The sequence below is a fragment of the Dama dama genome, chromosome 17 (genome assembly GCF_033118175.1).
Source record: "Dama dama isolate Ldn47 chromosome 17, ASM3311817v1, whole genome shotgun sequence".
NCBI classification, from domain to species: Eukaryota; Metazoa; Chordata; class Mammalia; order Artiodactyla; family Cervidae; genus Dama; species Dama dama.
Genome location: NC_083697.1, coordinates 28796182 through 28821889, shown reverse-complemented (window position 1 = coordinate 28821889; position 25708 = coordinate 28796182). Strand labels below are relative to the sequence as shown.

The 25708-nt window shown below is 39.2% G+C and overlaps 1 protein-coding gene across 2 annotated transcripts in view; it reads left to right on the top strand.

Moving 5' to 3' along the window:
• Positions 1–25708, top strand: part of NFKB1 (nuclear factor kappa B subunit 1) — a 122069-nt gene that overhangs the window by 53168 nt on the left and 43193 nt on the right. For both annotated transcript variants that reach the window (XM_061164321.1, XM_061164320.1), the window contains exon 6: positions 18406–18554. In XM_061164321.1, the coding sequence (XP_061020304.1) occupies positions 18406–18554 (149 nt within the window). The remainder of the gene's footprint in view (positions 1–18405; positions 18555–25708) is intronic.

The window sequence follows — 25708 nt, the reverse complement described above, 5'->3', positions numbered from 1 at the left end:
TGGTTTTAGCTTCCATGGATGATGCTCTGGTGAATCAATTGTTATCAGTAGTTGATGATTACAAATTTGTGATTGTGTATTTATATCACTTTTTTTCATTTTTGTTTTAGAAATTTTGTTAGCTGAAATTCTCTGTTTAAAAAGAAATTCTGTTTAAAAAAACAAAAACAATCTCTGTTCTTCACATTCCTTTAAAAACTTAATTTCTCTATGTACTCATGGATTTTTTTTTTGGTTTGTTTTTCAGTGTATTATAAGCCATTCCTGTCATTATTTATTTTGATGTTAAAATTGTCTGACTCTTAGCCAGTAGGAGTCTTTCATGCTAGCTTCTGTATCCTTTTGACATGTCCCCACTTGATTTTGAATATTTCCTTATTTATGAAGTAATATGATACTCTCAATTCATACTATACTTTTCCTTTTCCTACCCCCGTCCTGTAATCAACCATCTCTCCAAGGAGCCCTGGTTCCTTTTGTTGGAGAAATTTCTTCCAGTCTGTTTGATTAGGCAGAGCTAGAAACCTGTGTTTCTGTTTGTTTGTTTGTTTTTAATCTTGAATTCATATTGATACCTTTTAATTCCAGTCCGACATCACGGGCCTCTTCCCTTCTTCCTCTGCTCCATATTTGTATTGCCTTTCTCCAATAATGAAACCCTAGTTGCCAATGACATCAGCATACCCACGCAGTTTGCTCAGTCCTTTAATAAATACAGAATAGCTTCGGAATTGCTATACCAATATCAGTACTAGCTATAAACTTACTAAATATACAGTTTTTGTTTTTTTTTTTTTACAGTCCTCTGACCTTCAAATATATTCAAGAGAGGGTAGTCAGAGTAATATGTTCAAAAACTCTTAGGATAATTTTTTCCTTCTATATAGCTACAGTGCCATTAGAAGTATAGTTAGTCAAATTTTTCGTTTTTGTTCAGTTTCAGGGATTTCCCATCTTACTGATTTAATTTTATTTTTTCAATATCAATATTTATCAGTCTCATAGAATTTATATGAGATTAACCAGACCCTTTAGAAGTCATTATAACATCGTTGTTTTATTACTTTTTAAAATAGTAACCTAGGAAAGGGATCAGTCAGAGCCTTGATTTAAATTGTATTCTGGATTGTTAGTTCAGAAACCTGGATCCATCTAAGCCTAGAACATTCAGTTTGTAGAGTTGAAAGCCTCCCTGGCCTTCGTCCTTTCCTCATTCGTGGAGCACATGGCTTGTCTAGTGCTCACCACATACTGAGCACCGTGGTCACATGCCCGAATGTGATCGTCTCTGCCTCCAGACTTACATGAGCAGACAGGGAGCAGCTCATCCAGGTACATACAAGGGGATGATACGAGGTTACTCAGGATTCACTGGGGGAATGCCTCCTCAGAGGGCGTTCTGCAGTGTGTGTGCGTGTGTGTGTGTAGGTAGGTGTGTAGGGCTGGGGGAAGTGCACCTTTCCTTTGAGCTCACCTCCTGGCTAGGTAGTCTCAACTTCTGTTTTTAACAGAATGCTCATGGCATTTGAAAGATGCATTTTCAAAGTAGGGACCAGAGAGCTAGGTATCCATTTCAGGCACCTTAGTAAGAACAAATCACAGCAGATATCTCTCAGTGTTTTCTCTGGCAGGATTTCTGGCAGGATTTACTGAGCTGTTGGAGCCCTCTGGTTTGGTACTTAGGGGTTAACAGTGTTTCTCCTGTTGGTGATGTCAACCTGGAGGGACATCTCTAGCCTCAGGGATCTTTCTGCAGCTCCTGCAGTGTATTTTATCATTGTCTTCAATGGATGTTTTATCAAATTTGTGGTGACACGGAGTGATAGATAACAAATAATTCAAGTTCAAATTCATTTTGAAAAGCTGAGGCAAAGAGCCATGTTCTTTTTTAATATAAAATTTATTAGTTTTGAGTTTTAAAATTCAGAAATATTTTTCGGCATCTATATCTCCATCAAAACAAAGGGCTAACTTTCTTTTTGTTGTCATGTCTCTTTTTCTAAACAGTTATTTTTAATTGAAGGGTAATTGCTTCACAATATTGTGTTGGTTTCTGCCGTACACCAACATGAGCATCAACAGGAATACATGTGTCGCCTCCCTCCTGGCCCTCCCACCCCCTCCCACCCCTCCAGGTTGCCACAGAGCACCAGTTTGAGCTACCTGAGTCATAGAGCACATTCCCACTGGCTCTCTGTTTTACACATGGTTTATATGTTTCCATGTTACTCTCTCCATTCGTCCCACCCTCTCCTAGGGCTAACCGCTTAGGCAATGCTATTTTTAAAAGCTGAATGCCTCCAGAGAACAAATTACTACAAGGACAGGGTGGGAGGGATATGCAGGTGAAGAAATCTAGAAGTTTTAGTTAATAATGGACTCAACATGAACCAACAATGTGATGTGAGAGCCAAACAAGTAATTGCACATTAGGCTCCCTTAGTAGAAGGGTAGTATTTAAGACCAGTGGTCTCACTCTTGCACCAGGAAAACTGTGTACCCTGCTTTGCACCACCATTGTAGAGAATTAAAAACCAACTTGAATGTGTTCAGAGCAGAGTGGTGACTGAACCCGAACCTTCCTCAAAGTGAGGTAGTCACTGATCATGAGAACACTTATAGCCTGGCAGATTTGGTTGTCTTCAAATATTTGGATGGCTGTCATAGGAGAGAAGGATGAGATATGTCCCGTCTGTCCCAGGAAGAGGCGATAAAAAGCACTGGGTGGAGCCCTGGGGGAGAGAGGGTTCAGTTGTTACTGAGAGTCAGAGCTGCCTGGGGATGGAATGTATAGCCTCAGGATGAAGTTCATTATCATTGGACTGGTTCAAAAATAAGCTAAAATACTACAGGACAAGGAAGCTACCTTACGTTAAGATGCTTAATGAGAAGTAGATCCCTTTTTTATACCTTTCAAAAGAGTTTTTTTCTTAATAAATTGTACTTTATAATAAGGGAAAAATCAAGATTTGATTATAGGGAAGTTATTTTCTGGCAAATTTCTAAAAGTAATAGAAATTAATTGCTTGCAGAACATTTTATTTAAGTACAAAAGTATATGATTTATTTCATATACTTTGTGTTTTAGTCTGCATAGGCTGAACAATACAAAGCTATCACATGGGAGGGTTTTTAGCAGGTTTAAAGTACTATCATTTTTCCAGATTGCTGGCTGATGTTATCCTCAACCATGTTAGAAATTTTGGTGTTTCTCCCTTCCTCCTTTTGCTTACATCATAATATGTAGATGGTACAATATGTTGGTTAACCTCAGTCTGACACTTATATCGCATTTTCCCTTTTGCCCCATCAGTGTCTGGGATGTAAATTAACCAGTAAAGCGACAACAAGAAATCAGACAGAGAAAATTTCCCATTTCTACTGACTTGTAATTCTCCTAATTTTGTAGGGGTTTTCCACAGGAAATCACAGAAGAATAGCTGAAATGCTTTATCTTATGTTCTTTTCTTCTGAAGGAGCAGTTAATTGTCTTCTTCGCAGAGTGGTCTAAATTCTCGTGCCCGGCAGCTGTGTTTACTATAGTACAAATTAAATTCTCTGCTAAATGATGTCTCTAAGTACTTTCAATCATTAAGAGCCAAATTATTTAGTTACTTCTCTACCCAGTGTATTTCAGTGAAGGCGATACGATGAGTTTTCTAAGCAAGAAAAATATAACATGAAGATAATTATATGCCTTTAAACAGAAAGAAATCAGTGATGTTTAATTCCAAGTAAATTTGAATATCACAGAGTCAGAGGATACTCTTAATTATCTCAAATTAGGTTTGTATCAAAGACAATGTGCTGAGAGACTTTAGGCTATTTTAAAAGACTTTAAAACTTATATTAATAATTTTTGTCTTCAAAGAATATATCCCCCAATTAAAATCTTTATTTTGCACTTACTTCAGGCATACATTACATGTTATCTAATCCTCCTAGTTATTTTTATGTAGTTTGTAAGAATTAAAAAAAAATTTTTTTTGTAGAGTAAAAATTTTCATTCTTTGTTTGGCTTGTATATTTCTCTCCCACCCCCCACTTGTGTAGTCAAAGCATTTTTTACCTCTCCTCAGAAAAGTCAGTCCTTTATTATCAGGATTTAACTACCCAGGGCAGTGCCCTCCTTGGATTTACTGAAACTAAATGCTTTAGTTACTCAATTTCAGTTTTACTGAGAAAAGTTGAAATCTTTGCCTAACATAAAGGTTTTTCTTTGTCTCTAAATTTTGATTTTCCATGCTATCAGAGGCCCCATTACAACAGGTAAATTGAGTGTTGACTGTATGTTTTCTCAGTTTGTAATTGTGTTAAATGTATCTAAAATGTTCACAGTTCTTAAAATTAAGCTTACCATTAGGGTCCTTCCAACACAGAAATTCTGTGGTTTTAAGATTTTATTTTTTTTTTTAATATATTTGAAATATTTCAGTTTGAAAATGTGATCTTTGCTTGTTGTCCTGTGTGTCCTCTCTCTCTATATATATATGTATATATATATACGACTAGGAATCATAGAATTTTAGAGCTGGAAGATGTATTAGATGTTATCTTGTGATTCTACACATGAAGAATTTAGAAGCCCAAAGAGGCTCAGGGACTTAACACAAGGTCATAGCAGTCACTGGCTGCTGGAACTCTGGCCACTTACTGGAGCACTAAAAATTAACTCACGTGTTTTTAATCTGAAAATGTTCAGACTTCTGGAGAATATTCTACAAATTTAAGAATATAAGGTATTCTTTTACAAACTTAAGAATGTTGAGGCATTTATATTAAGCGCAATTTGTTATTAAATTCTATAAGCGGTACCGTCATGCCTGTTGTATTCTCCAAACCTGGCATCGCACTTGAAAATAAATTACAAGTTGGGGAAGGTTAAAGCGTCTGGATTTTACATTCCTGGGATATTTTTCAGTGACTTAGAAGCATAAACTGATGCTGCCAAGTTAGGCCTGTTTTCAAGTGGAAGGAATTGCTGATGGGGAAAGCTCCCCTCATGCAGCTGCCCTGGCAGTTGAGCTGGGATGATGAATATGAGATCAGCTCTCCAGATTACCTGGGACCTATGGCCAAGACAGCACTTCCCCTCCTCCTGGCCTTACGTCCAATTTACCTGGAACCAGCCCCGATGGTTGTCTTCTGCCCATCTTGCCGCCTTGGCCAAACCCCAGCACCATTGTTCAATTGTATGTCAGGGTTAAATCCTCACTGAGAATTGAATGTATAAAAATGAAAGATGTTTTTGGGCTTCCCATGTAGTGCAGTGGTAAAGAATCTGCCTCCCGGTGCAGGAGACACAAAAGACATGGGTTTGATCCCTGAGTCAGGAACACCCCTACCCACTTCAGTATTCTTGGCTGTCCATGGGAAGTCCCATGGTCCCATGGACAGAGGAGCCTGGCAGCCTATAGCCCATAGGGTTGCAAAAGAGTCAGACACAACTGAGTGTTCGCAACACACACACACACAGATGTGTTAGCACCTGTGAAGCCAGTCTGTCTGCATATAGAAGTTAGTTTTCTCAGTGAAGTACAAGTACTTCAAAAAATAATCCTCTTAGAAATAAATATATTGCCAGGGTTAGGTCTTCCTAATTGTGGTTTCAAGCCATGAAGTCAGAAGAATTTCCAAGTTAATTGACTCTATGCACTCACTATTTGCTAGGGATTTTTAGAAACTTCTCAGGGTAATTCCTCACAGTTGTAGTAGAGAGATGAACTGTGTCATGAGACTATAACCCTTCAACAGATCTTAAGGCAATATGGCCTGGTGGGCTGTGCTGTCAGCATATGGCCTGGGAGGTGTTAACCACTTGGTGTTCCCTCTTCCTCAGAGTAGCCTGGAGCCAGTGATGTATTCAGTCATGAATTCTTTGAGCAAATACTGATTAGTTTCATCCTGGGGGTTGGGGAAATGGAAGAACTTGACAATGCCTTGATCCTAAAAAACCAGTCAGTTTAATGAAGGAACTAAGATATGGCCTGCTGCTGCTGCTAAGTCGCTTCAGTCATGTCTGACTCTGTACGACCCCATATACGGCAGCCCACCAGGCTCCCCTGTCCCTGGGATTCTCCAGGCAAGAACACTGGAGTGGGTTGCCATTGCCTTCTCCAGTGCATGAAAGTGAAAAGTGAAAGTGAAGTTGCTCAGTCATGTCTGACTCTTAGCGACCCCATGGACTGCAGCCCACCAGGCTCCTCCGTCCATGGGATTTTCCAGGCAAGAGTACTGGAGTGGGGTGCCATTGCCTTCTCCGAGATAGGGCCTTAAATATCTGAAATATGATGATGATGTTTGTTTTACTCACCATTATAGAACCAGCACCTGCAGCTGCCATGTAGGAATTGCCGAATAAAGCAGTATTTTTCAGATGAAAGAGTGAATGACCTCATAGCCTTAAGGTAGAAAAGCCGGCTGTTTGGAGTGGACAGAGAAGACTTCAAAGCAGAGATTACATTTGGGGTGGGATCCTGAGGGAAAGGTAGAAATTTGAAAACATGAATCTAACTAGGGAAAATAGCAGAGGCAGAAAATTGAGTGGCAAAGGCTCAAAAAGAGACTTCCATCTCTGAAGTTGGAAGGGAATGGTGAATAATTCTGCTGGAATGAAGAGTACATGAAAGAGAAAGATGGGAATGAGGCTAGAGGTAAGATTGGACCAAATTGTGCAAGGCTCAGGAATTTAAACCACGTTTTGTAGAAAATGGGGAAATTGTATAAGTTTTAATATAGAAATGATTTGCTATAATGAGCATTGTGCTTTAGGAATACAAATCTGGTAGAAGTCTGCCGAGGGGTTGGAAGGGAAAGGCACAGTGACACCACATGGGAAGAACTGTAGTGATTCCTCATGAGTTAAACTGGTTCAAGCTGAGATAGATAAACTAGAGCAATGAGGATAGAGAGAAGGGGCAGAAACTAGAGATTTTTGAAGGTGCCACCTGGCTGAATCAGTTAATTCAATACCTGATTAAATGTAGAAGACAACAGATGATAGGAAAATTTTGGTGCAGTTGCTTAGAAGGTGGTGGTTTCACTTAATAGGAGATGGAGTAAGTTTCAGAAGGAAGGCCATTCATGGGTCTTCAGTTGTGGTCAAATTGATTATAAGTTATGGACAGGAAGATGCCCTGCAAGCAGCTGGAAATGTTATAGGTGTTGAAAAAGGAAGGACCCATGAGATTTAAATTGAGGAGTCATCTGCATGGAGTAGATAACTAAATCTAGGAGACTAACATGACCGTGTGAAGAGAGTGATTATGGTAAAGATTAGAGATGGACCAAGGGCTGATATCCGACAAATCTCCTTTTGAGGAGGAAGAGTGCTTTAACAGAAGTGTCTAATGCAGTGAGAAGGGAACATTTTGAGGAGGGAAGGTAACCCATCCTAGGCTTCAGAGAGGTCAAGTGGGATGAAGAACAAGAAATGGCTGATGAGTTTGGAAACATGGAGTAAATCATGACCTTTAGGCACTTATTTATTTGAGGCATAGAAGAATTAATTAAATTGCAAAGGTACTACTACTATGTGGGAGACCTCGGTTCAATCCATGGGTTGGGAAGATCCTCTGGAGAAGGAAATGGTAACCCACTCCAGTACTCTTGCCTGGAAAATCCCATGGACAGAGGAGCCTGGTAGGCTACAGTCCATGGGGTTGCAAAGAATCAGAAATGACTGAGCAACTTCACTTTCACTTTTCAAAGGTACTGCAGATTAAGTTGGCGTTTCAGCATTGGTGATTAGAGCTTTTCTTGCATACTTGATAAAAAAAAGAGAATGGCACTCAAGCAGGTATAAATACTTTTAAAGAACATTTCTTGTTGAATTATGGAGACGATCAAATGAAAGAATGGTTCTGTATTTCTTGCTGCAGGGCCTGGCCCATAGATTTCAGTAAATGCTAGCCTGTACTGTTGTCATCATCATTATCAGGAAATGCATTGTTCAGAATTAAGGGAGAAGAAAGTATATGGTTTGTGGACTAAGAGTAAGGGTCCTTTGGAGAGGGAAGAAGAAGTGTGATTTAAGGAGATCTTGAGTAAGTATGGTGTTAAGTGCAAAAGCAGAGTGGTAAAACCTAGAAAAGGGAACAAACCTACATTTCTATGAATTGGGAGCAGATATGGAAAGTAATAGGGACATTTTGCTCCTGGGTGACAGACAGTAAGGAGAAGAGAGGTTGGAGAGCCTGACATGCAATGCTGTCTACCTTCTTGTTAAATTCAGAGGAAGTCTTCACTGCAGATGTCTGCTTATGGCATGAAGGGACAAAATCAGAGTCACCATCATGTGCTTTGCATCTGCTGTGAATCAAGTGCTGCATTAGATGCTGTAAACTGCTTCCTTTAATCCTTGTGAAAAATCAGACATTAGGGATTTGTATTCACGTTTTACAGATAAGAAAACACATCAAAAGGTCAAGTAACATACCCAGGATGGCATAGGTAGGAGAGGAAGGAGCCAGGATTCAGAGCCCCATCCTTCAGACTCCAGAGCCTGTGCTCTTTATTGAAAGGGAGCCCACCGGTTTGCTATCTTGTAGATGCAGACCTGCACTGCTTCACGGTAAGGTTCTGTGGGCTGGTTATTCCTGTCAGTCACCACAGTGAGTATCAAAAAAGGCCCTTCTTATTTGGGGGGTGCGTGACTGTGAAACGGGTGAACCGGAAATGTGAATTCTGGATCCCTGAGTGCCATAGCACGGCTCGGAATAGAGTGTGCGAGTTAGGACTCCTCGGTGCACCAGGAGAATGCCTTACAGGCACCAGCAGTTAGGATGGGAGGAGGGATGTCCAGGAGGATGTTTGGACTGTAAGAGGAGCGCTACTACCTTGATTTTCCAACAAGAGGATCAAAGAATTACCTTCCCTTCTCTTTCCCGCAGCTGCCCGTTCCTGTCCCTCAGCAGTTAAAGTCCTCTAACCACACTGCAGGCCGAGAGCCCACACCCCAACACCCTTCTATCTAGTTAGGTTAATGTTCTGTCCTGATGTAAATAACCACATTCTCATTTAAATAGCCTATTGAGAGGGTGCACCAGAATCTAGCCAATTTTTTTGGAAAGGATAAAGTAGAATATAGTTTCCCAATTTCCATCTGTCACCTAACACAACTCTTGTTTTAATATCTCACCATCCATAGATAACATTTTAGTCCTCTTATTTAATCATGCATTCACTAAAGAATTATTTATCGAATGCCCACAATATAATAAATGTTATTGCGGGCACTGGGAATGTGACACAGAAGAAACCATTGTCCCCACTCTTACACGGCCTCTGTTCTAATGGGGAAGTTAGGCAATAGTCACGTAAGATGTGTAGTATATTAAATGGTGATTAGACAGAGAGAAAAGTAAAGCAGGGGAAGCAGCAAGGAATTCAGGAATGGGAGTGATAGAAGTTTAGATAATGGTAGGGTGGGCCATGGAAGCTTGCCAGAGAATGGCATTTCTGCAAATCCTGAAAAGTGAGAGACCATGCAAATATCCAGGGAAGGAGTGTTCTAGGCAGAGGAGACAGCGCGTGCAGAAGCTCTCAGGTGGAAGCTGCGCTGGCAGCAGGTTATGTGGCTGCCCAGAAGTAGTAACAAATGAGAGCAAAGAGGAAGTGGGTTCACATGGCCCAAGGACTGCGTGGTGTTGTAAAAATTGGGCTTTTCAGATGGAACGCCTTTAGAGGGTCTGGGCCTTTTTTTTTTTTTAACTTCTTGCCATGGAAAAATTTAATCGTGTATACACAAAATGCTGTAATGAGTCCCGTTGACGATTCATTCAGCTTCAACAGCTTTCACTTTTGGAGAACTTTGAGCCAAGGTGTGTCAGGATTTGGCATGACCTGACTTGAACAGGATCACCCAGAAGAACAGCCCATGGGGAAATGGGGGAGGCACAGGAAACATAGGAGCAAAAACTTAGGAAACTAATCATAGTGGATAGTACTCCATGAAACCAGGCAATAGTGATGGAGACAGTAAGAAGTGGTTAGTTTGGGGATATCTTTTAAAGATCTAACTAGATACCATGTATTTTATGCTTTGTTCAAAAAAAGAATTTGACAATGTACATAGTGCAGCAACAAGGGTAAGGAGATGTAGAAAAGAAATGATACCAAAATACTACTATTTTTTTTTATTTTTATTTTTTTTTTCATTTACTTTTATTAGTTGGAGGCTAATTACTTCACAACATTGCAGTGGGTTTTGTCATACATTGACATGAATCAGCCATGGAGTTACATGTATTCCCCATCCTGATCCCCCCTCCCACCTCCCTCTCCACCCAATTCCTCTGGGTCTTCCCAATGCACCAGGCCCGAGCACTTGTCTCATGCATCCCACCTGGGCTGGTGATCTGTTTCACTATAGATAATATACATACTGTTCTTTCGAAACATCCCACCCTCACCTTCTCCTACAGAGTTCAAAAGTCTGTTCTGTACTTCTGTGTCTCTTTTTCTGTTTTGCATATAGGGTTATCATTACCATCTTTCTAAATTCCATATATATGTGTTAGTATGCTGTAATGTTCTTTATCTTTCTGGCTTACTTCACTCTGTATACTATTTTAAATTTTATTTCCTATTTAAGAATAAACCAAATTTATAAGCCAGGTTCCCCAAAAAACTGGCCTATAAATGAAAACACATTTGAGACACAGTTCATCCATAAATTACAAATTTTCTTTTCTTCCCATATTATTTTGTAACCATGGATAATTGGGCCATGAAAAGGGTAAACATTTATTTGTAATTTATTAATGAGGTAGTGACACCTTTTGAGGTACAAATCCCCAACAATTTCTGGAGTTAGCAAGTGTCTTGGTTTTCTGAAAGAAGTATGATTTATAAACAACTATATTTAATGTAATGAAACTGAAAATTCAAATAAAGCAAACAAGAAACCAGAGGTCAAAATATGACCCCAAAAAACCCCGTCAAACTTTCTGAGTTTTGAATAGTGATTTTATTCTACTTCCCTTTGTAGTTGATGAAGCCCTCTTTGCCCATTTTGTTGTGTTTAATGGCCCAGTTTGCCCTTCTAATCTCAGGCAAACATCTAAGGGATGTGTGCTGGTCAAACAAGTAGGGCAAATAAAAAAGGTGAACAAATGTGAATGAATCAATGCAAATCAAGGAGCAGTACTCAAAAAACAACTGTGTCATCAACAGTGAGTGGGGCAGAGAGGGTATTTTCATGTCATTTAGTCTTATAAGAACATCACACCTACATTCGGAAGAATCAGGATGAATTCCAAGGTCCTCTGGGTCTTGACTCTCTGACCTTAGGTCACTCGTTAATCTGTCTAAATTTCTGTTTTCATATCTGCAAAATGGGGATGACAGTGCCAAGTCTGTCTACTTCACAAGGTCTTTTGGGAAATCCAGGAGAGAAGCAGCCCTTTTTTATAAAAAAAAAAAAGGAGAGAAATTGGTGCTTCCATGGCACCTGCCATATGCCAGACACTGTGTGGTTCTCACAAGAGGCCTCTGAGGGAGGTCCCGTTATTGGCCCATTTGTAGCTGTGGTGCTTTCAGCTCAGAGAGGTTATTTAACCTGAGTAAGCGCACACAGCTGGAAGAAGAAAGAGCTGGGATTTGGTCCCAGATTGGATCAATGTGAAACCCCCTGGCTTAAAAAGAAGGAACTAACTTCACTAAGCATCTTCCTACTCTGTGCCAGCAACTATTAGACATGGTTCTGTACTATCTTATTTGATGAAGTTTATTCTGTACTTCCTGTGTAATCAACATATAATAAGTGATAAGGAACAATAAAATCTGACTATTTTGCATTACTAAGAGGAGGTATGTTATGAAAACAATATTCTTTTCTTTCCTCCTCCTGTTCTTCCTCTCCCCTTCCCTTGCCCTCCTCCTCCTTTTTCTTGTTTATAATATGACTTGCATTCGAGCAGAGGAGAATCAGTATGTGGTTTAGTAATGTCTGTGGCATGATTTTGTTTATGAATAAGGCTTACAAGGGGACAAGTGCACTTCTGCCATCTCACAGCTGTCTCTGAGACCTTCTTTCCCACAATACACACCAACAGAACCGAACAGGTTTTTCAGGGATGACTGTTGCATAGCAACACTGTACTACCCCAAGGAGAGCTAGAAATCACTGGGCTCACTGGACATACGCAGGAGAAAAAGCGCTTAAGCCAAGTGGAAGCCAGTGTCATGGAAGATATGAATGGGCTTTGGAAGTGGACAGATCCAAGTTCAAAGGGCTGCCCAGTCACCCGAGTTACAGGAATGGTGGCCGTTTATGTCCCCTTAATGGGCCTCTGTTCCCGCGGCTGTGGTAGCAGTACTGACCCCATGGAGCTGAAGACTGGACAAGTTAACAAGTGCCCTTCACTTCAATAAAAAAAAGAAAGTGAGGAAATACAGATGTATGTGCCCTGGGAACAAACAAGAGCGGTAAAACAGAAGTTCTTCAGTTGCCAATAGATTTTACCATCTTCTTATTGCAGTAAGCGATGTTTTCCTGCCCCGTTCCATCACATTCCCCAAGGAAGGGACAGTAGTGGAGTCTTGTGGGCTAACGTGGTGGAGTGTCATGGGAGATTCAGATTTCGGCTGGACCTTTGAAGAATGGGTGGTTCCAGAGAGAGAAGAGAAGGAAGGGACATCCCGGGTGATAGGAAGCACGTGAAGGAAGCCCTGAGGAGTGGTAATAATTATGACTGAGATGATGGGTGAGACTCTCACAGAGCTTTCCTATGTGCTGTCCTTCCTGCCAGGAATACTCTTCTCAACCTCTGCCCACCCATCCCTTGTTACATTCTTACTCTTCTTTCAGAGTTTGGCCCTCACCACTCCCTCAGGAAGCTTTCTCTGTCTTGACCAGGTCAAATCTCTATTCCTTTGGAAGTGTTTCATAGTTATGCATTTACCTTTATTTGTGAGAGTTTTTAATTTGTATCCGTCCTACTCTTTAATTTCCATAAGAACAGGGGTTGTGTCTGTTTTTTTACTCAACTGTGTATCTTCCACTCCCTGACCTACTACAGTACATGGAACATAAAAGGGGCTTAATAAGTGCTCACTGAAACAATGTATACATTTTGGCTGTTGGTGAGGTAATAGCCTGGATAGGAGATGGGGGTTTATATTTGAGATTGCTAATCCTGTTAGGTGCCAAGCTCTTAACTCATTTAATCCTTAAAAAACAATCCTATGAAATCAGACGTATTGTTACTTTCCTTTTAAAGATGGAGACGCTGATGTCCAGAGACCTTAACCATCCTTTCCCACTGGCCCAGCTGATAAGTGACAGCAGAGGGATTTTGAGCCCCGCAGCCTTGCTTCAGAGCTCTTGGATTTAACCACATTGCTCTGCTGCTTTAGCAGTAGAGGCCAAAGTTAGATACATGAGACAAGTCAGGGTAGATTTCTCTTTTAAAAGTGTGGATTTTTCCCTCTTCCTCCTCTCCCTCAAGTATCATCATTAGCATCACTTCATGAGAAAAACGGCAGAAAAGAACTGCATCATGTGTCACGTCTCACATTCATGTTGACTCTACATTCTGCCAAAGTGATATGTCCAAATTAACTCAGTACATAAACTGCACCTTTTAAAATCTGATTCTTAGAAACTTCTAGACCACTTATCTTAATCACCTTTAAAGAACCAGTATGTACTTTTCCAGAGCATGACAGAGTTAGTTGCTTTAAATAAAAGGAGGTGATTTGACTAAGTGGTATTATCTGAGACCCTTGGTTTCTGTTTCTTACTCAAAAAGCAGATCTAGCCTGTGGCCATCAGTATGTATTGAGTCATAAAGCTTCTGGAAGAAAGGCTTGATTTCATCAAGGAAACCGAGGACTCCTGAGTACCTCCAAGAATGATAGTTGTTACTACAATAACGTAGTTATTACTTTAAAGAAGCCCAGTAAAATGTGTCCCTCTGGGAAATAAAAAGACTTAGCCTAGAAATAGAAGTAGCCTGAATTGGTCATTTACTCAAGCCACCTGCCTTTAAACAGAATTTTTTAAAAATCACCTCACAGCAGTTGTACTATTTAAAGATCTCTGGGTAGAGGAATACATCACAGTAGTAAGATAGTGGTTAACACTTGGGTATTGCTATTACATACTAGGCAGAGGTCTTAAAGATTTTTATACATGTCAATGTATTTAATCCTTATAGCAAACCTATCAGGTCCAGTTATTATCCTCATTTTACAGACGAGGAGCTGGATGCTGCCCAAAGTCACAGGGCTTGCAGATAGTGGCGCTGTCTTCAAACCTAGCTAGTCTGTTCATCAAGTACGTGCTCCTACACTGTCCCCTGGAAGCTGAATGTCACCTTTGTCTCCTTTTCTCTAATGGAATGCTTAACTTGTATTTAAGCCATTAGTGTTTATTAAAAGCCTGCTATACTCACTCTTTCAAAAATAACCCACTCTTTATGGCAGATACAGGTGCTTTCTATAAACTTAATTTTCAAGGGAACGACCATGCAAAGAAGTAACAGACTGAATAAAAATAATCAGATTCTCCACAGAAAAAATGAATTTCTGAATCAGTTGCAAATAGCGCTCAGTCATTGTGGCATTTTATGAAGTATTCCCTCCCCTAAGATAGAATTCCATTGTCTTCATGTGCCATAGCATCTGAAAATAGTATTTTTCATGTGTCCCCACACTTCAGCTTTCTTCTTTCAGTCCGTGTTTTGGAAAGTCCACAAAACCCAGGGCCCTCGCTGCCGTTGCCTTGTGGTCTGTGTAAAAAACCAGATGATGCCATGCTGGCTTGAACTCTCTCAAATGGATCAAACAGCACATTAGTCATTGGCAAATTTTTCAGGCCCTTTACCTCAGAGACTACCCAGTTCCTCATTCTTGCCACCCTTCAATCATGAAGTAATAGCAAGAAAAAGATGTGAGTACTTTTCGAGGACACCTCCCACCGCTTTCCTTCAGTGCCAGTGACTGATTCCTTCATTGTGGTAATGTTGAAGGGTCCAGACATCCAAAGTGATTGGGCTTTTTAAAAAAAGTTTTAAATTATGAAAGTATGATAACACTTTTACAGGAGACTTGGAAAATCCACAGCAAAGTTACATGTAGTTCCACTATATACTACAATTCTTTTTTAAGTAGATAAATTAAGATTTTTAGTTGGAATTTTAATAGCAAAACTCTCAAAAATTAATAGAATGAATATACAGAGAAGTAGAAGGTTATAGTAGGCCTGAAAAGCACTATGAATTCAAGATAATTAAGATTTTTTATACAACTTTCACACAACAGTAGGATACAAATTCTATTCAAGTTCCCATAGACTATAAACTAGGAGACCTGGGAACACATCCAGAGACGTAAGACCAAGTGCAAACAGTTGATGGCCTAATGGTATTGAAATCATACAGAGTCTGTTCTTTTATCACTGTGGGATTATATTAGAAATGAATATGAAAAGATACTTGAAAATAACCCACATGTTTTCTAGTGCAATTTGACTTTTACCAAGAAAGATCTTTGACTTAGCTATTGAAAGCCTCAATAAAGTTAAGAGATGAAAAAAACACAGAGGGTGATTGCAGAGATGAAAGCATTTAAATGAGAAATTAATATCAAAATGAGAAATTTATGTCAAAGATATGTTTAAAATCCCATATATTTGGAAATGAAATGTCTACTTTTAAATAATGGATGTATCTAAGAAACTAAAACAAGGAAGAAGAAAGTATTTGTAATAGAATAAAAATGAAAAGAGAATTCACCAGGATTTGTTGCATGCAGCTGAAGCTGCTCAATGCAGTTAAATATAATGTGGAGTCTTGAATAAGGAATGAAAACAAATAATGGACACTAGCATAAAATTTTGTGAAATTTGAACAAAATCTGTACTTTAGATTGAGGGCAGGAGGAGAAAGGGCAATAGAGGTTGAGATGGTTGGGTGATATCACTGACTCAGTGGACATGGGGTTTGAGCAAACTCCAGAAGATAGTGAAGGACAGCAAAGCCCGGCCTGCTGCAGTCCATGGGGTTGCAAAGAGTTGTGGACATGACTTAGAGACCAAACAACAACAAAAGTTAATAATACTGTATCACATGTTCATTTCATTTTTTCTTAACAACATAGTATTTCTTTATATTCTCAGAATTGGATTAGAAATTTTAAGCCACATTCAAATTTTTATAAGATCCGTAAGATAATAAACTTTTCAGACTTTTAGCAGTAATACTAGATGCTAACATACATGGAAGTTTATTGAAGTTTTGAGTGAATATAAATTGGAATGTGTCGTTCTATTTGAACTAAGTTGTGATTGGGTTTTAATTGCTAGATTCCTTCTGTGTCCTGCTTAAGTGGCAAGCCTACCCAAGTGATTTCACCCAAGTGAAGCGTTTCGTCACGCCTTACACTGTTGCATTCCTGTGCTCAGTGCACTTAAAAGTGAAATTACATAGTCTATTTAATGCTTTCACTGTTCATTTACTGCTGAAGAAGTCCCTGTGGAATGTGTCATCATAACAAAGGTTGATTTCAGATGTCAATACCAAGACACAGAACTGGCATCAGCAACCCAGGGAGTATGTAGGGACAGCAGCCAACTTTGGAGCAAACCCAGAACTCCTCATTCCCTGTACTGCCCCCAGGGCAAAGGCTATCTACCTGTTATAAAAGGGAAAGCACTGAGTTCATAATTGGTTTTATGCCCAGGGGGCTTATTTAAGTGCTTACCTGTTTAAGAAATTATTTATTTTGTGCTTCAAGGGGGTCAAAACCTAATTAATCCTAAACATGCTTTGTGATTTGCTTGCTCTGCAAGGACTGGAGGCCATTCTCACAGATCGCCTTGCTCCTTGGAAAGCGTTGGAAAGCAAGATTTGCAACACTTCTGAGCCAGGGTTCAGGCAGAGAGGCCCTGTATTTCCAGTGGAGCTACACTACAGACACACAGGGAGTCTGTCCTTTACTTAGAAAGGGAACGTCTTTCTCCCAGAAGCATCTGGGGCATAACCCCAGCTCTAATCAACTTTTCCTCAACCCTGCAATGGAAGATTGGATTGGGGAAAAAAATCCATACTGAAAAAATCCTAACAAAATCATGCCTCAGTGGAATGTAAATCTATGAGATGGTATTTACAGTAGAAATAGATGAGTTGAAGGGGATTCGGTCCTTTTCCAAGAAATTTTACTGGCAAGTATAGGTTCTTCCTCAAGTTTATATCAGAAAGACATCCATCAAGGATCCATGGCCCCATGAGATTTGTGTCTACTTAGTTTTTCTTCTGAGCTAAGGACTGCTTGTGCTGATTAAAATACTTCCAATGATTGCATAGTTGGGAAATCCTCAATTTCAGTCATATGCTTCCTCAAAAGGAATAATATGAGTTAGATAGAGTGACCAACTCTTCTCAATGTTAGACTGAAAGTCTTGTACCCCAGGAAACTTCCTTAGTCCCAGGCAAACCAGGATGGCTGCTCACCCTTTGAGGAGATAGAGTGCATTTCCAACAGTTTAGGTGAATTTATCCCAGGATTCTGACTTATAATATTCAAGAAGGTAAAAATAAGGTCATTGATGTTTTCTGTTAGTATGATTTTAGTGTTGGGGTTTTCTTAAGGAACAAATCTGTGATCTACTGTAGGAGGCTGGAGGACCAGCTAGAGGAGAGATGGTGTCCAAGCTCTTGTTACTTAAAATGTCATTATCTCCATGGGATGTCCTTTCTATTACTGTTGTCATCATTTTAAAGGTATACCAATTAAAATATAAATTACTTTAAATGGAGAAATCTGATTTTATAAAACAAGAGCTTAAACAGGTGTTGGATCTAAGGATTTGTACTTAGGTAGTACACTTTTTAAAATGAAACAGATCACTGCAGGCCATGGGCTTGGGTGTCCATGGCCAACCCTTGTGGCCAGGTCCCTGGGCAAGACTCTCTCTCCTGCCTAATCTCATGGCAGATTAGAAAGGACTCTTTCCACTCACCTCTTACCTTCTCTTGATTTCCATCAGTCAGTCAATCCCAGTACCCTTTTCACTAATCTTGTACTCAGCATTTATGACCTAAAATGCAGTGTGGTTGCAGATGAAAATGTGTTCTTGGTTAATAGGAAGAGGGTGCTTAATGGCACACAGCATCCTCTGAGATGTGCTCTTCCTTCCAACTTTAACAAGATGTATGTATTTTAAATGGTCTGCTTCTTGAAGAGTATCTTTTACACCCGAAACAAATACCACTAGTGTTTTATTCCCATCCAATCATTTGTTCATCACATATTTTTTCACAACCAAGCTGTGGCTGTAATATACGTACAGATAGGCCTAATTTGATATCATACTTTTTCTACTTACTAGCTTGTCTTAAGCGTTTTCCCATGTTGTGATATAGTCAGATATGCTAACTTTGAAATGTGCTTCTTATATAGATCTGCAACTATGTGGGACCTGCAAAGGTTATTGTTCAGTTGGTCACAAATGGAAAAAACATCCACCTGCATGCACACAGCCTGGTGGGAAAACACTGTGAGGACGGCATCTGCACGGTGACGGCCGGACCCAAGGACATGGTGGTCGGGTAAGTGAGGGTGTGTGTTGTTGCGGAAGGGAGGGGCAGATCGAACATGGCACCTGGGGACTTTGACTGGACAGGGCCTTTTCATTAGGGGTCTTGCCAAGACCCTCAGAGAGTCTTAGAATATGAAATTTTGAGCTGTCACTTGCACTCAAGGAGTAAGCTGCCCACTTGCCTGAGACTTCCCTGAGACAATCCACTTTATACCTGTTGTCTTGGCCTAATTATTTATAGCACCCTTTTTCATTCTCAAAAGTAGCCCAGATTGGATGATAAATTATACAGTCAGTTGACCTATGAGGCATTTGTGCCACTTTTAGCAGTATTTTCCTTCTAGAAATAAAGATATGGACAAATTAGAAGAAAACTAGCTATAGCAGAAATCATACCCTTGATGATTCGTTTAATAAACTATTGACTATAGATTTGCACTGTGAACATTTTGTTCATACAGTGGGTTTTATTTCAGTTCTGTGCTGCTTAGAAAGTATGCACAGAAATGATATGACACAAAAGAACTTAATTTCCAAACTCTACAAACAATTCATTTAACTCAACATGAAAAAAAGCAAACAATCTGATTGAAAAGAAGGGCAGAAGACCTGATAGTTCTCCAAAGAAGACATGCAAATGGCCAACAAGTGTGTGAAAAGATTCTTGATCTGGCTAATTATCAGGGAAATGCAAATCAGAACCACAATGAAGTACTACTTATACCTATCAGAATGGCTATCATCAAAAAGAATACAAAAACAAATACTGGTGAGGATGTGGGAAAAAGGGAACTCTCAAACACTCCTGGTGAGAATGTAAGTTGGTACAGTCACTGTGAAAAACAGTATGGGAGTTTATAAAAAAACTAAAACCAGAACTGCCATATGACCCAGCAATTCCACTCCTGGGTTATATAAAAACAAAAACACTAATTCAAAAAGAAACATGTATCCCAGGGTTCATGGCAGCATTATTTGTAATTACCAAGATATGGAAACAATCTAGCTGTCCATCAACAGATGAATGGATTAAGAAGATGTGCTGTGTACACACACATGCACACGCAATGGAATGCTACCCAACCATAAAAAAGGATGAACTTTTACCATTTGCAGCAACATGGATAGACCTGGAAGGTATTATGCTAAGTGAAGTGAGTCAGACAATGAAAGACAAATACTATATGATATCACTCATATGTGGAATCTAAAAAATAAAATAAACTAGTAAGTATGACAAAAATAAACAGACTCACAGTTATAGAGAACAAACTAGTGGTTATCAGTGGGGAGAGAGAAGATGAGAGGGAGGGACAAGATAGGGGTAGGGTACAAACTACTAGGTATAAAATAAGCTGCAAGGATATGTTGTAAAACATGGGGAACATAGCCAGTATTTTATAATAACTATAAGTAAGGTCTTCCCTTAAGGCTCAGATGGTAAAAAGTCCATCTGCAATGTGGGAGACCTGGGTTCAGTCCCTGGGTTGGGAAGATCCCTTGGAGGAGGGCATGGCAATCCACTCCAATATTCTTGCCTGCAGAATCCCACAGACAGAGGAGCCTGGTGGGCTACAGTCCATGGGGTCACATAGAGTCAGACATGACTGAGCAACTAACATACAACACACACACAACCTTAAAAAAATTTTAATCACTATATTATAGATCTGTAACATATAATATTGCAACCATACTTCAATTTTTTGGAAAAGTGTGCACAACCAAGGATTACAAATTTGTTTTGGCTTTCAGTAGACTTGAAATGTAAACACAAAGTGACATATTCACTTAAGCTTGGTCAGACAGATAAAACAAGCCATTTTTTTTTCTTTTTTAAAAAAATTTTCTGGTGGGATCTTTCCATACCATATATTAAAACTATGTCTCCTGCATTGGCAGGCAGATTATTTACCACTGAGCCACTTAGGGAAGCCCCTAAACAAGCCATTTTTTAATGAATGAAGTATTACAGAAATAAATTCATTTCAAAAGAAGTTTTCAATTAAATTTGTCTAATTTTCAGGAATATCTTTTAGGGCTTCCTAATACTGGTTTAAATAGTTTATGATAAAATCCCATTTAATCTCAACTATTCACTCAAAAGAAAAGAATTGTTTAAATGAACTGTAATTAAGCTGATGGTAACATTTCAGGCTTTGAATTCCGATCAGGTTTCAAGTTGGTGGTTATTGGGGAGGTTGAGCTTTCATGTTCCTGGGTATTTCTTTGTTTGACTGTTAAAATTTTCAAGTGTGAAAAACCTAGAGAGAGAGCTTTCTTTTAAGTCACTAAAATCTGAATCTTTTGATGTCAGGGGAAAAAAAGACTCTAGATTGGAGGAAGAAGCCTAAATTGATTTGAAAAATTCAGCTGTGCTTTAAATGAACTTGTTTCAACATCCTTTTAAAAGACTGGTCTGTTTCCTGTCGTGTGTCACAGTTGGTTCATGGTCTGTTTTGGAATACCCTAACAGTTCCTGACTGACCTCTGGAGAGCTTTGAAACGCAGGGTAAATGTCAGAGTTTCAGACAAATCGGTCACTTAGCATCTCTGCAAATTTACTCCAATAGGCTACTGTCAGTTTGAAGTATTTATTTTCTTTGGTCCTGTTTAATCTGTGTGATAATCATATGCTTCAGAGGAAATTATAGATGAAGTTCCCTACTAATAATGTTTGTTATTATAAATATTCCAGTATGTTGTCTGTAATTTGGTGTTTCTGTGATTTGCCTTAGTAGTCTTTGAGGATTTTAGAAGGAACTAATACTTATTTAATTTGGGGCCTACAGCAAGAGTCAAAGTAAATTCCCTGTCTCCAAGGAAAGTGAGGAAATGCGTTACTTACTCTCTTAGTGCTGGCATAGTGGGTTCAGTAGTTGGAAGAATTCATTCAACAAACAGTTTGAGCATCTGAACTTATAAACATGGTCATAAAGATGTCTGGTCGTAGCCCCGTGGGATTTTTTTTTTTAATACTGTGCAGTTTTACTAAAAATGTAATCACGAGCAAATTCCCATTGGCTCTCTGTTTTACATATGGTATTGTAAGTTTCCATGTTGCTGTCTCCATACAGCCCACCCTCTGTCTCCTCCCCTCCCCCTGTGTACATAAGTCTGTTCTCTATGGCTATTTCTCCATTGCTGCCCTGAAAATAAATCCATCAGTGTCATCTTTCTAGATTCCATATATATGCATTAGTATACGGTGTTTATCTTTCTCCTTCTGACTCAGACAGGGGCTCTGTAACAATCTGGAGGGATGGGATAGGGAGGTGGGAGGGAGGTCCAAAAGGGAGGGGACATATGTATACCTACGGCTGATACTTGTTGATGTTTGACAGAAAGCAACAAAATTCTGTAAAGCAGTCATCCTTCAATTAAAAAAAAAGTAAATTAAAAAATTGTAATCAAGAGGATGCCGTGAGAGTCATGTTAGGTTCGGGTGGTGGTGGTGGTCAGTCTCTCAGTTGTATCCGACCCTTTGCAACCCCATGGAGCGCAACACGCTAGGCCTCCCTGTCCATCATGAATTTCTGGAGTTTACTCAAACTCATGTCCATTGAGTCGGTGATGCTATCCAACCACCACATCCTCTGTCGTCCCCTTCTGCTGCCTTCAATCTTTCCCAGCATCAGGGTCTTTTTCAATGAGTCAGCTCTTCACATCAGGTGGCCAAAGTATTGGAGCTTCAGCTTCAGCATCAGTCCTTCCAATGATTATTCAAAGTTGATTTCCTTTAGGATTGACTGATTTGATCTCCTTGCAGTCCAACAGACTCTCAAGAGTCTTTCTCCAGCACCACAATTCAAAACCATCAATTCTTTGGCTCTCAGCCTTCTTTATGGTCCAACTCTTACATCCATACATGACTACTGGAAAAACCATAGCTTTGACTATACAGACCTTTGTAGGCAAGGTAATGTCTCTGCTTTTTAATACACTGTCTGGGTTTGTTGTAGCTTTTCTTCCAAGGACCAAGCGTTTTTTGATTTCATGACTGTAGCTGCCATCTGCAGTGATTTTGAAGCCCAAGAAAATAAAGTCTGTCACTGTTTTCATTGTTTCCCCATCTATTTGTCATGAAGTGATGGGACCAGATACCATGATCTTAGTTTTTTGAATGTTGACTTTTAAGCCAATTTTTTCAGTCTCCTCTTTCACCTTCATCAAGAGGCTCTTTAGTTCCTCTTCGTTTTCTGCCTAAAGGGTGGTGTCATCTGCATATCTGAAGTTATTGACATTTCTTCTGGCAATCTTGATTGTGCTTCATCCAGCCCAGCATTTCTAGTGATGTACTCCACATATAAGTTAAATGAGCAGGGTGACAATATACAGCCTTGACGTACTCCTTTCCCAATTTTGAAACAGTCCATTGTTCCATGTTCCATGTAGATTCCGTAGCCTCTCCTGTTCAGAGTGCTGTGAAACCTTGATACTCCTTTCATAATTTGACTTTTAACAGAGCAACTTTTGCCTAGAGTGTTTCCCAAAGTACAGTATTTCCTTCATTATTCATTTGTCTCGCTTATTTCTTGTTAAGTTTCTAATACCACATTTTAGTAGAAAGAGTCTCATGCTAGTGGTCTGGAAACCAGAGTTCTGTTTCCAATTCTGTCACCTTCAACTGCAAGACTAGGGGTAATACGCATGACCTCTTGGGGACATTAATTTCTTCTCTTATGCAGTCTGAGAGTTAGGCCACAGAATCTACCTCCAGGCCCTTGACATCCAAATTGTATACTGAACTAACATTAGGTAGTATTATGAAATAACATGAGCTGACTTGCACATGTGTACTTAAAGGATGTCATCGATTATTCTTATTTAGTTCTAACTTGTAGGTAGGAATAGCACATAGAGAAATTTAGGAAGATAGCCAGAGTTACTCCTCAGACTTGTCAATACTAGAAAAGGAACCCTGATAAGCTGTTTCCAGTGGAACAGTTTAGGTTAAGAGGATAGATTCATAAGCAGAGCATCAATCCAACATAATCAAAAAGACATATGGAAAATGACCCTGGAAAGATAAATAACCTTTATTACCAAAACCAAATTATCAAAGCCAAAAGAATGACCCTTCCTTGGAGTGTTTCTCTTAACTCTCAACCTGAGTTCTCAATAAAATTTAATTTCTGTGTTCAAAGGTATTTTGTTACCTATATTAAAATATTCATGTTTTAGATAACTAAGTCATGATTATAAGTTTGATTGCTTTAATGTGGAGGGGTGAGTCCTTGTAACTTTTTAAACTAACTTTAATTTTGACTTTTTGTCAATATTTCCTACTCCTTTAGTCAGCCCTTAGTGTGTCCTCATAAAAATAATCTTAGTTTGGTGTTTTATTTTCAATCCTAAATATCAGCAGTTTGTTTCAACAACATTTTAGTTCTCTGAAATATGCATTCAATGGAAACTATTACTTGACTTTGCTTTAAACCACCTTCCTCACCAATAATCACCACACCCTCTGCTTGCTTCCTGGCAGCCCTGATTTAGAGCGATGTGAAGTTTTTTCCTTTTTCTTTTTTAACTAATATTTCCAGCATATATCAATGGCAAGCTCTCAAAGTGGATACATAGATATAAAATGCAGAAGAGAAATGAGGCAAAGTAAGGCAGACGACATTAAACTGCTGTTTTTGTAGATCCAGAAACAGTTGACTGTTGGCTGTTTCATATGGTTCAACCTTAATACACAGAAAAGGAGCTATTTGAAGAAAATGGACAAGATCTGGACTGATATTGGTAGTATCCAATTTCCAAACTTGGGTGTGTATTGTGAGTTGAGTTGGGCTGCTTTTAAGTCTCTGGCCTGCTGTGATGTCAATATTTTAGAGGAAGAAAGGCCAGATGGAGGAGCTACTTTAGAATCCCAGTGCAAGGACTTGGGGATTTGATCCTAGCCAGAGGGCAGAGGCAGTTCCCAGATGATTATAATGATGGAAACGTCTGGCATAGTGCAGATTTCAAACTTGCGTGCTGAATAAAGTCACCTTTGATCACTTTGCAAAAATACTTATGCCAAGCCCCGTGTCCAGAGATTCTGATCTCATTGCCTGGTCATCATGCAGGGCAGTGGTTCATAAACTCTAGGGGCCATCAGAATCACCTAGAGGATTTGCTGAAACATGGATGGCTGAGCCTCACCCCTCAGAGTTTCTGATTCAGTAGGCTTGGGATAAGGCCCAAGAATATGCATTTTAATAAATTCTCAGGTAATGGTGCTGGTCTAGAGAGTACACTTTGAAAGCCAATTATGTATGGCATTTTGACTAAGAAGCAAGATTGTAGTTCCAGTCCAATTAACAGTGATAACTTTTCTTTGTTAAATTTTTGAAATTAAATATTGTAACATTCACTTTTTAAAGTGTACAGTTCTAATTTTGATAAATACTAGTATAATCACAGTCAAGGTAGAGAATAGTTCCACACCTCCTGAAAATCCCTGTGTGACCTTTTAGAGTTCAATTCTCCTCCAACTCTAGGCTCTGGCAACCTCTGGTCTGTTTGCTACCCCTGTAGTTTTGCCTTTTCCATGATGACACTCAAATGCAATAATACGGTGTGTAGCCTTTTTGAATCTGGCTTATTTCACATAGCATAATGTATTTCAGGTTCCTCTGGGTTGCTGTGGAAACAGGAGTTTATTCTTTGTAATTATTAGGTAATGTTACATTGTTGCATTGTGTTGGTGTATCAGTTTGTTTACCTGTTGAAGAATATTTGGTTTGTTTCTAGTTTTTCAGAACAAAGCCACCTTTTTTGTGAACATAGTTGTAATTTTTCTTGGCTTGGGTAAATACTGAGGAATGGAATTGTAGGGACTTGTGCTATGAGTTCATTCATCTTGGTAAGAAACTGCCGAGTTGCTTTCCAAAGTGACTGTACCCTTTTGTGTTCTCATTTGTTAACTTTTATGATCCTCTCAGTTTTTCCTGTTTCATGTGCTAGTAATAATAATGTCTGCTCTCATTTTTGTTTTGCATTTTATTATAGAAATTTTCAAACATATACAAAAGTAGAAAGACTAGCATGATGAGCCTTCATTGTACCCATCACTTACCTTCAACGATTAATTGTTACGTGGCCAGTCTTGACTTAAATACATTCTTACCTAGGTAACTTGGTTATTGATATCTGATTGAGTTCCACTGTGGTAAG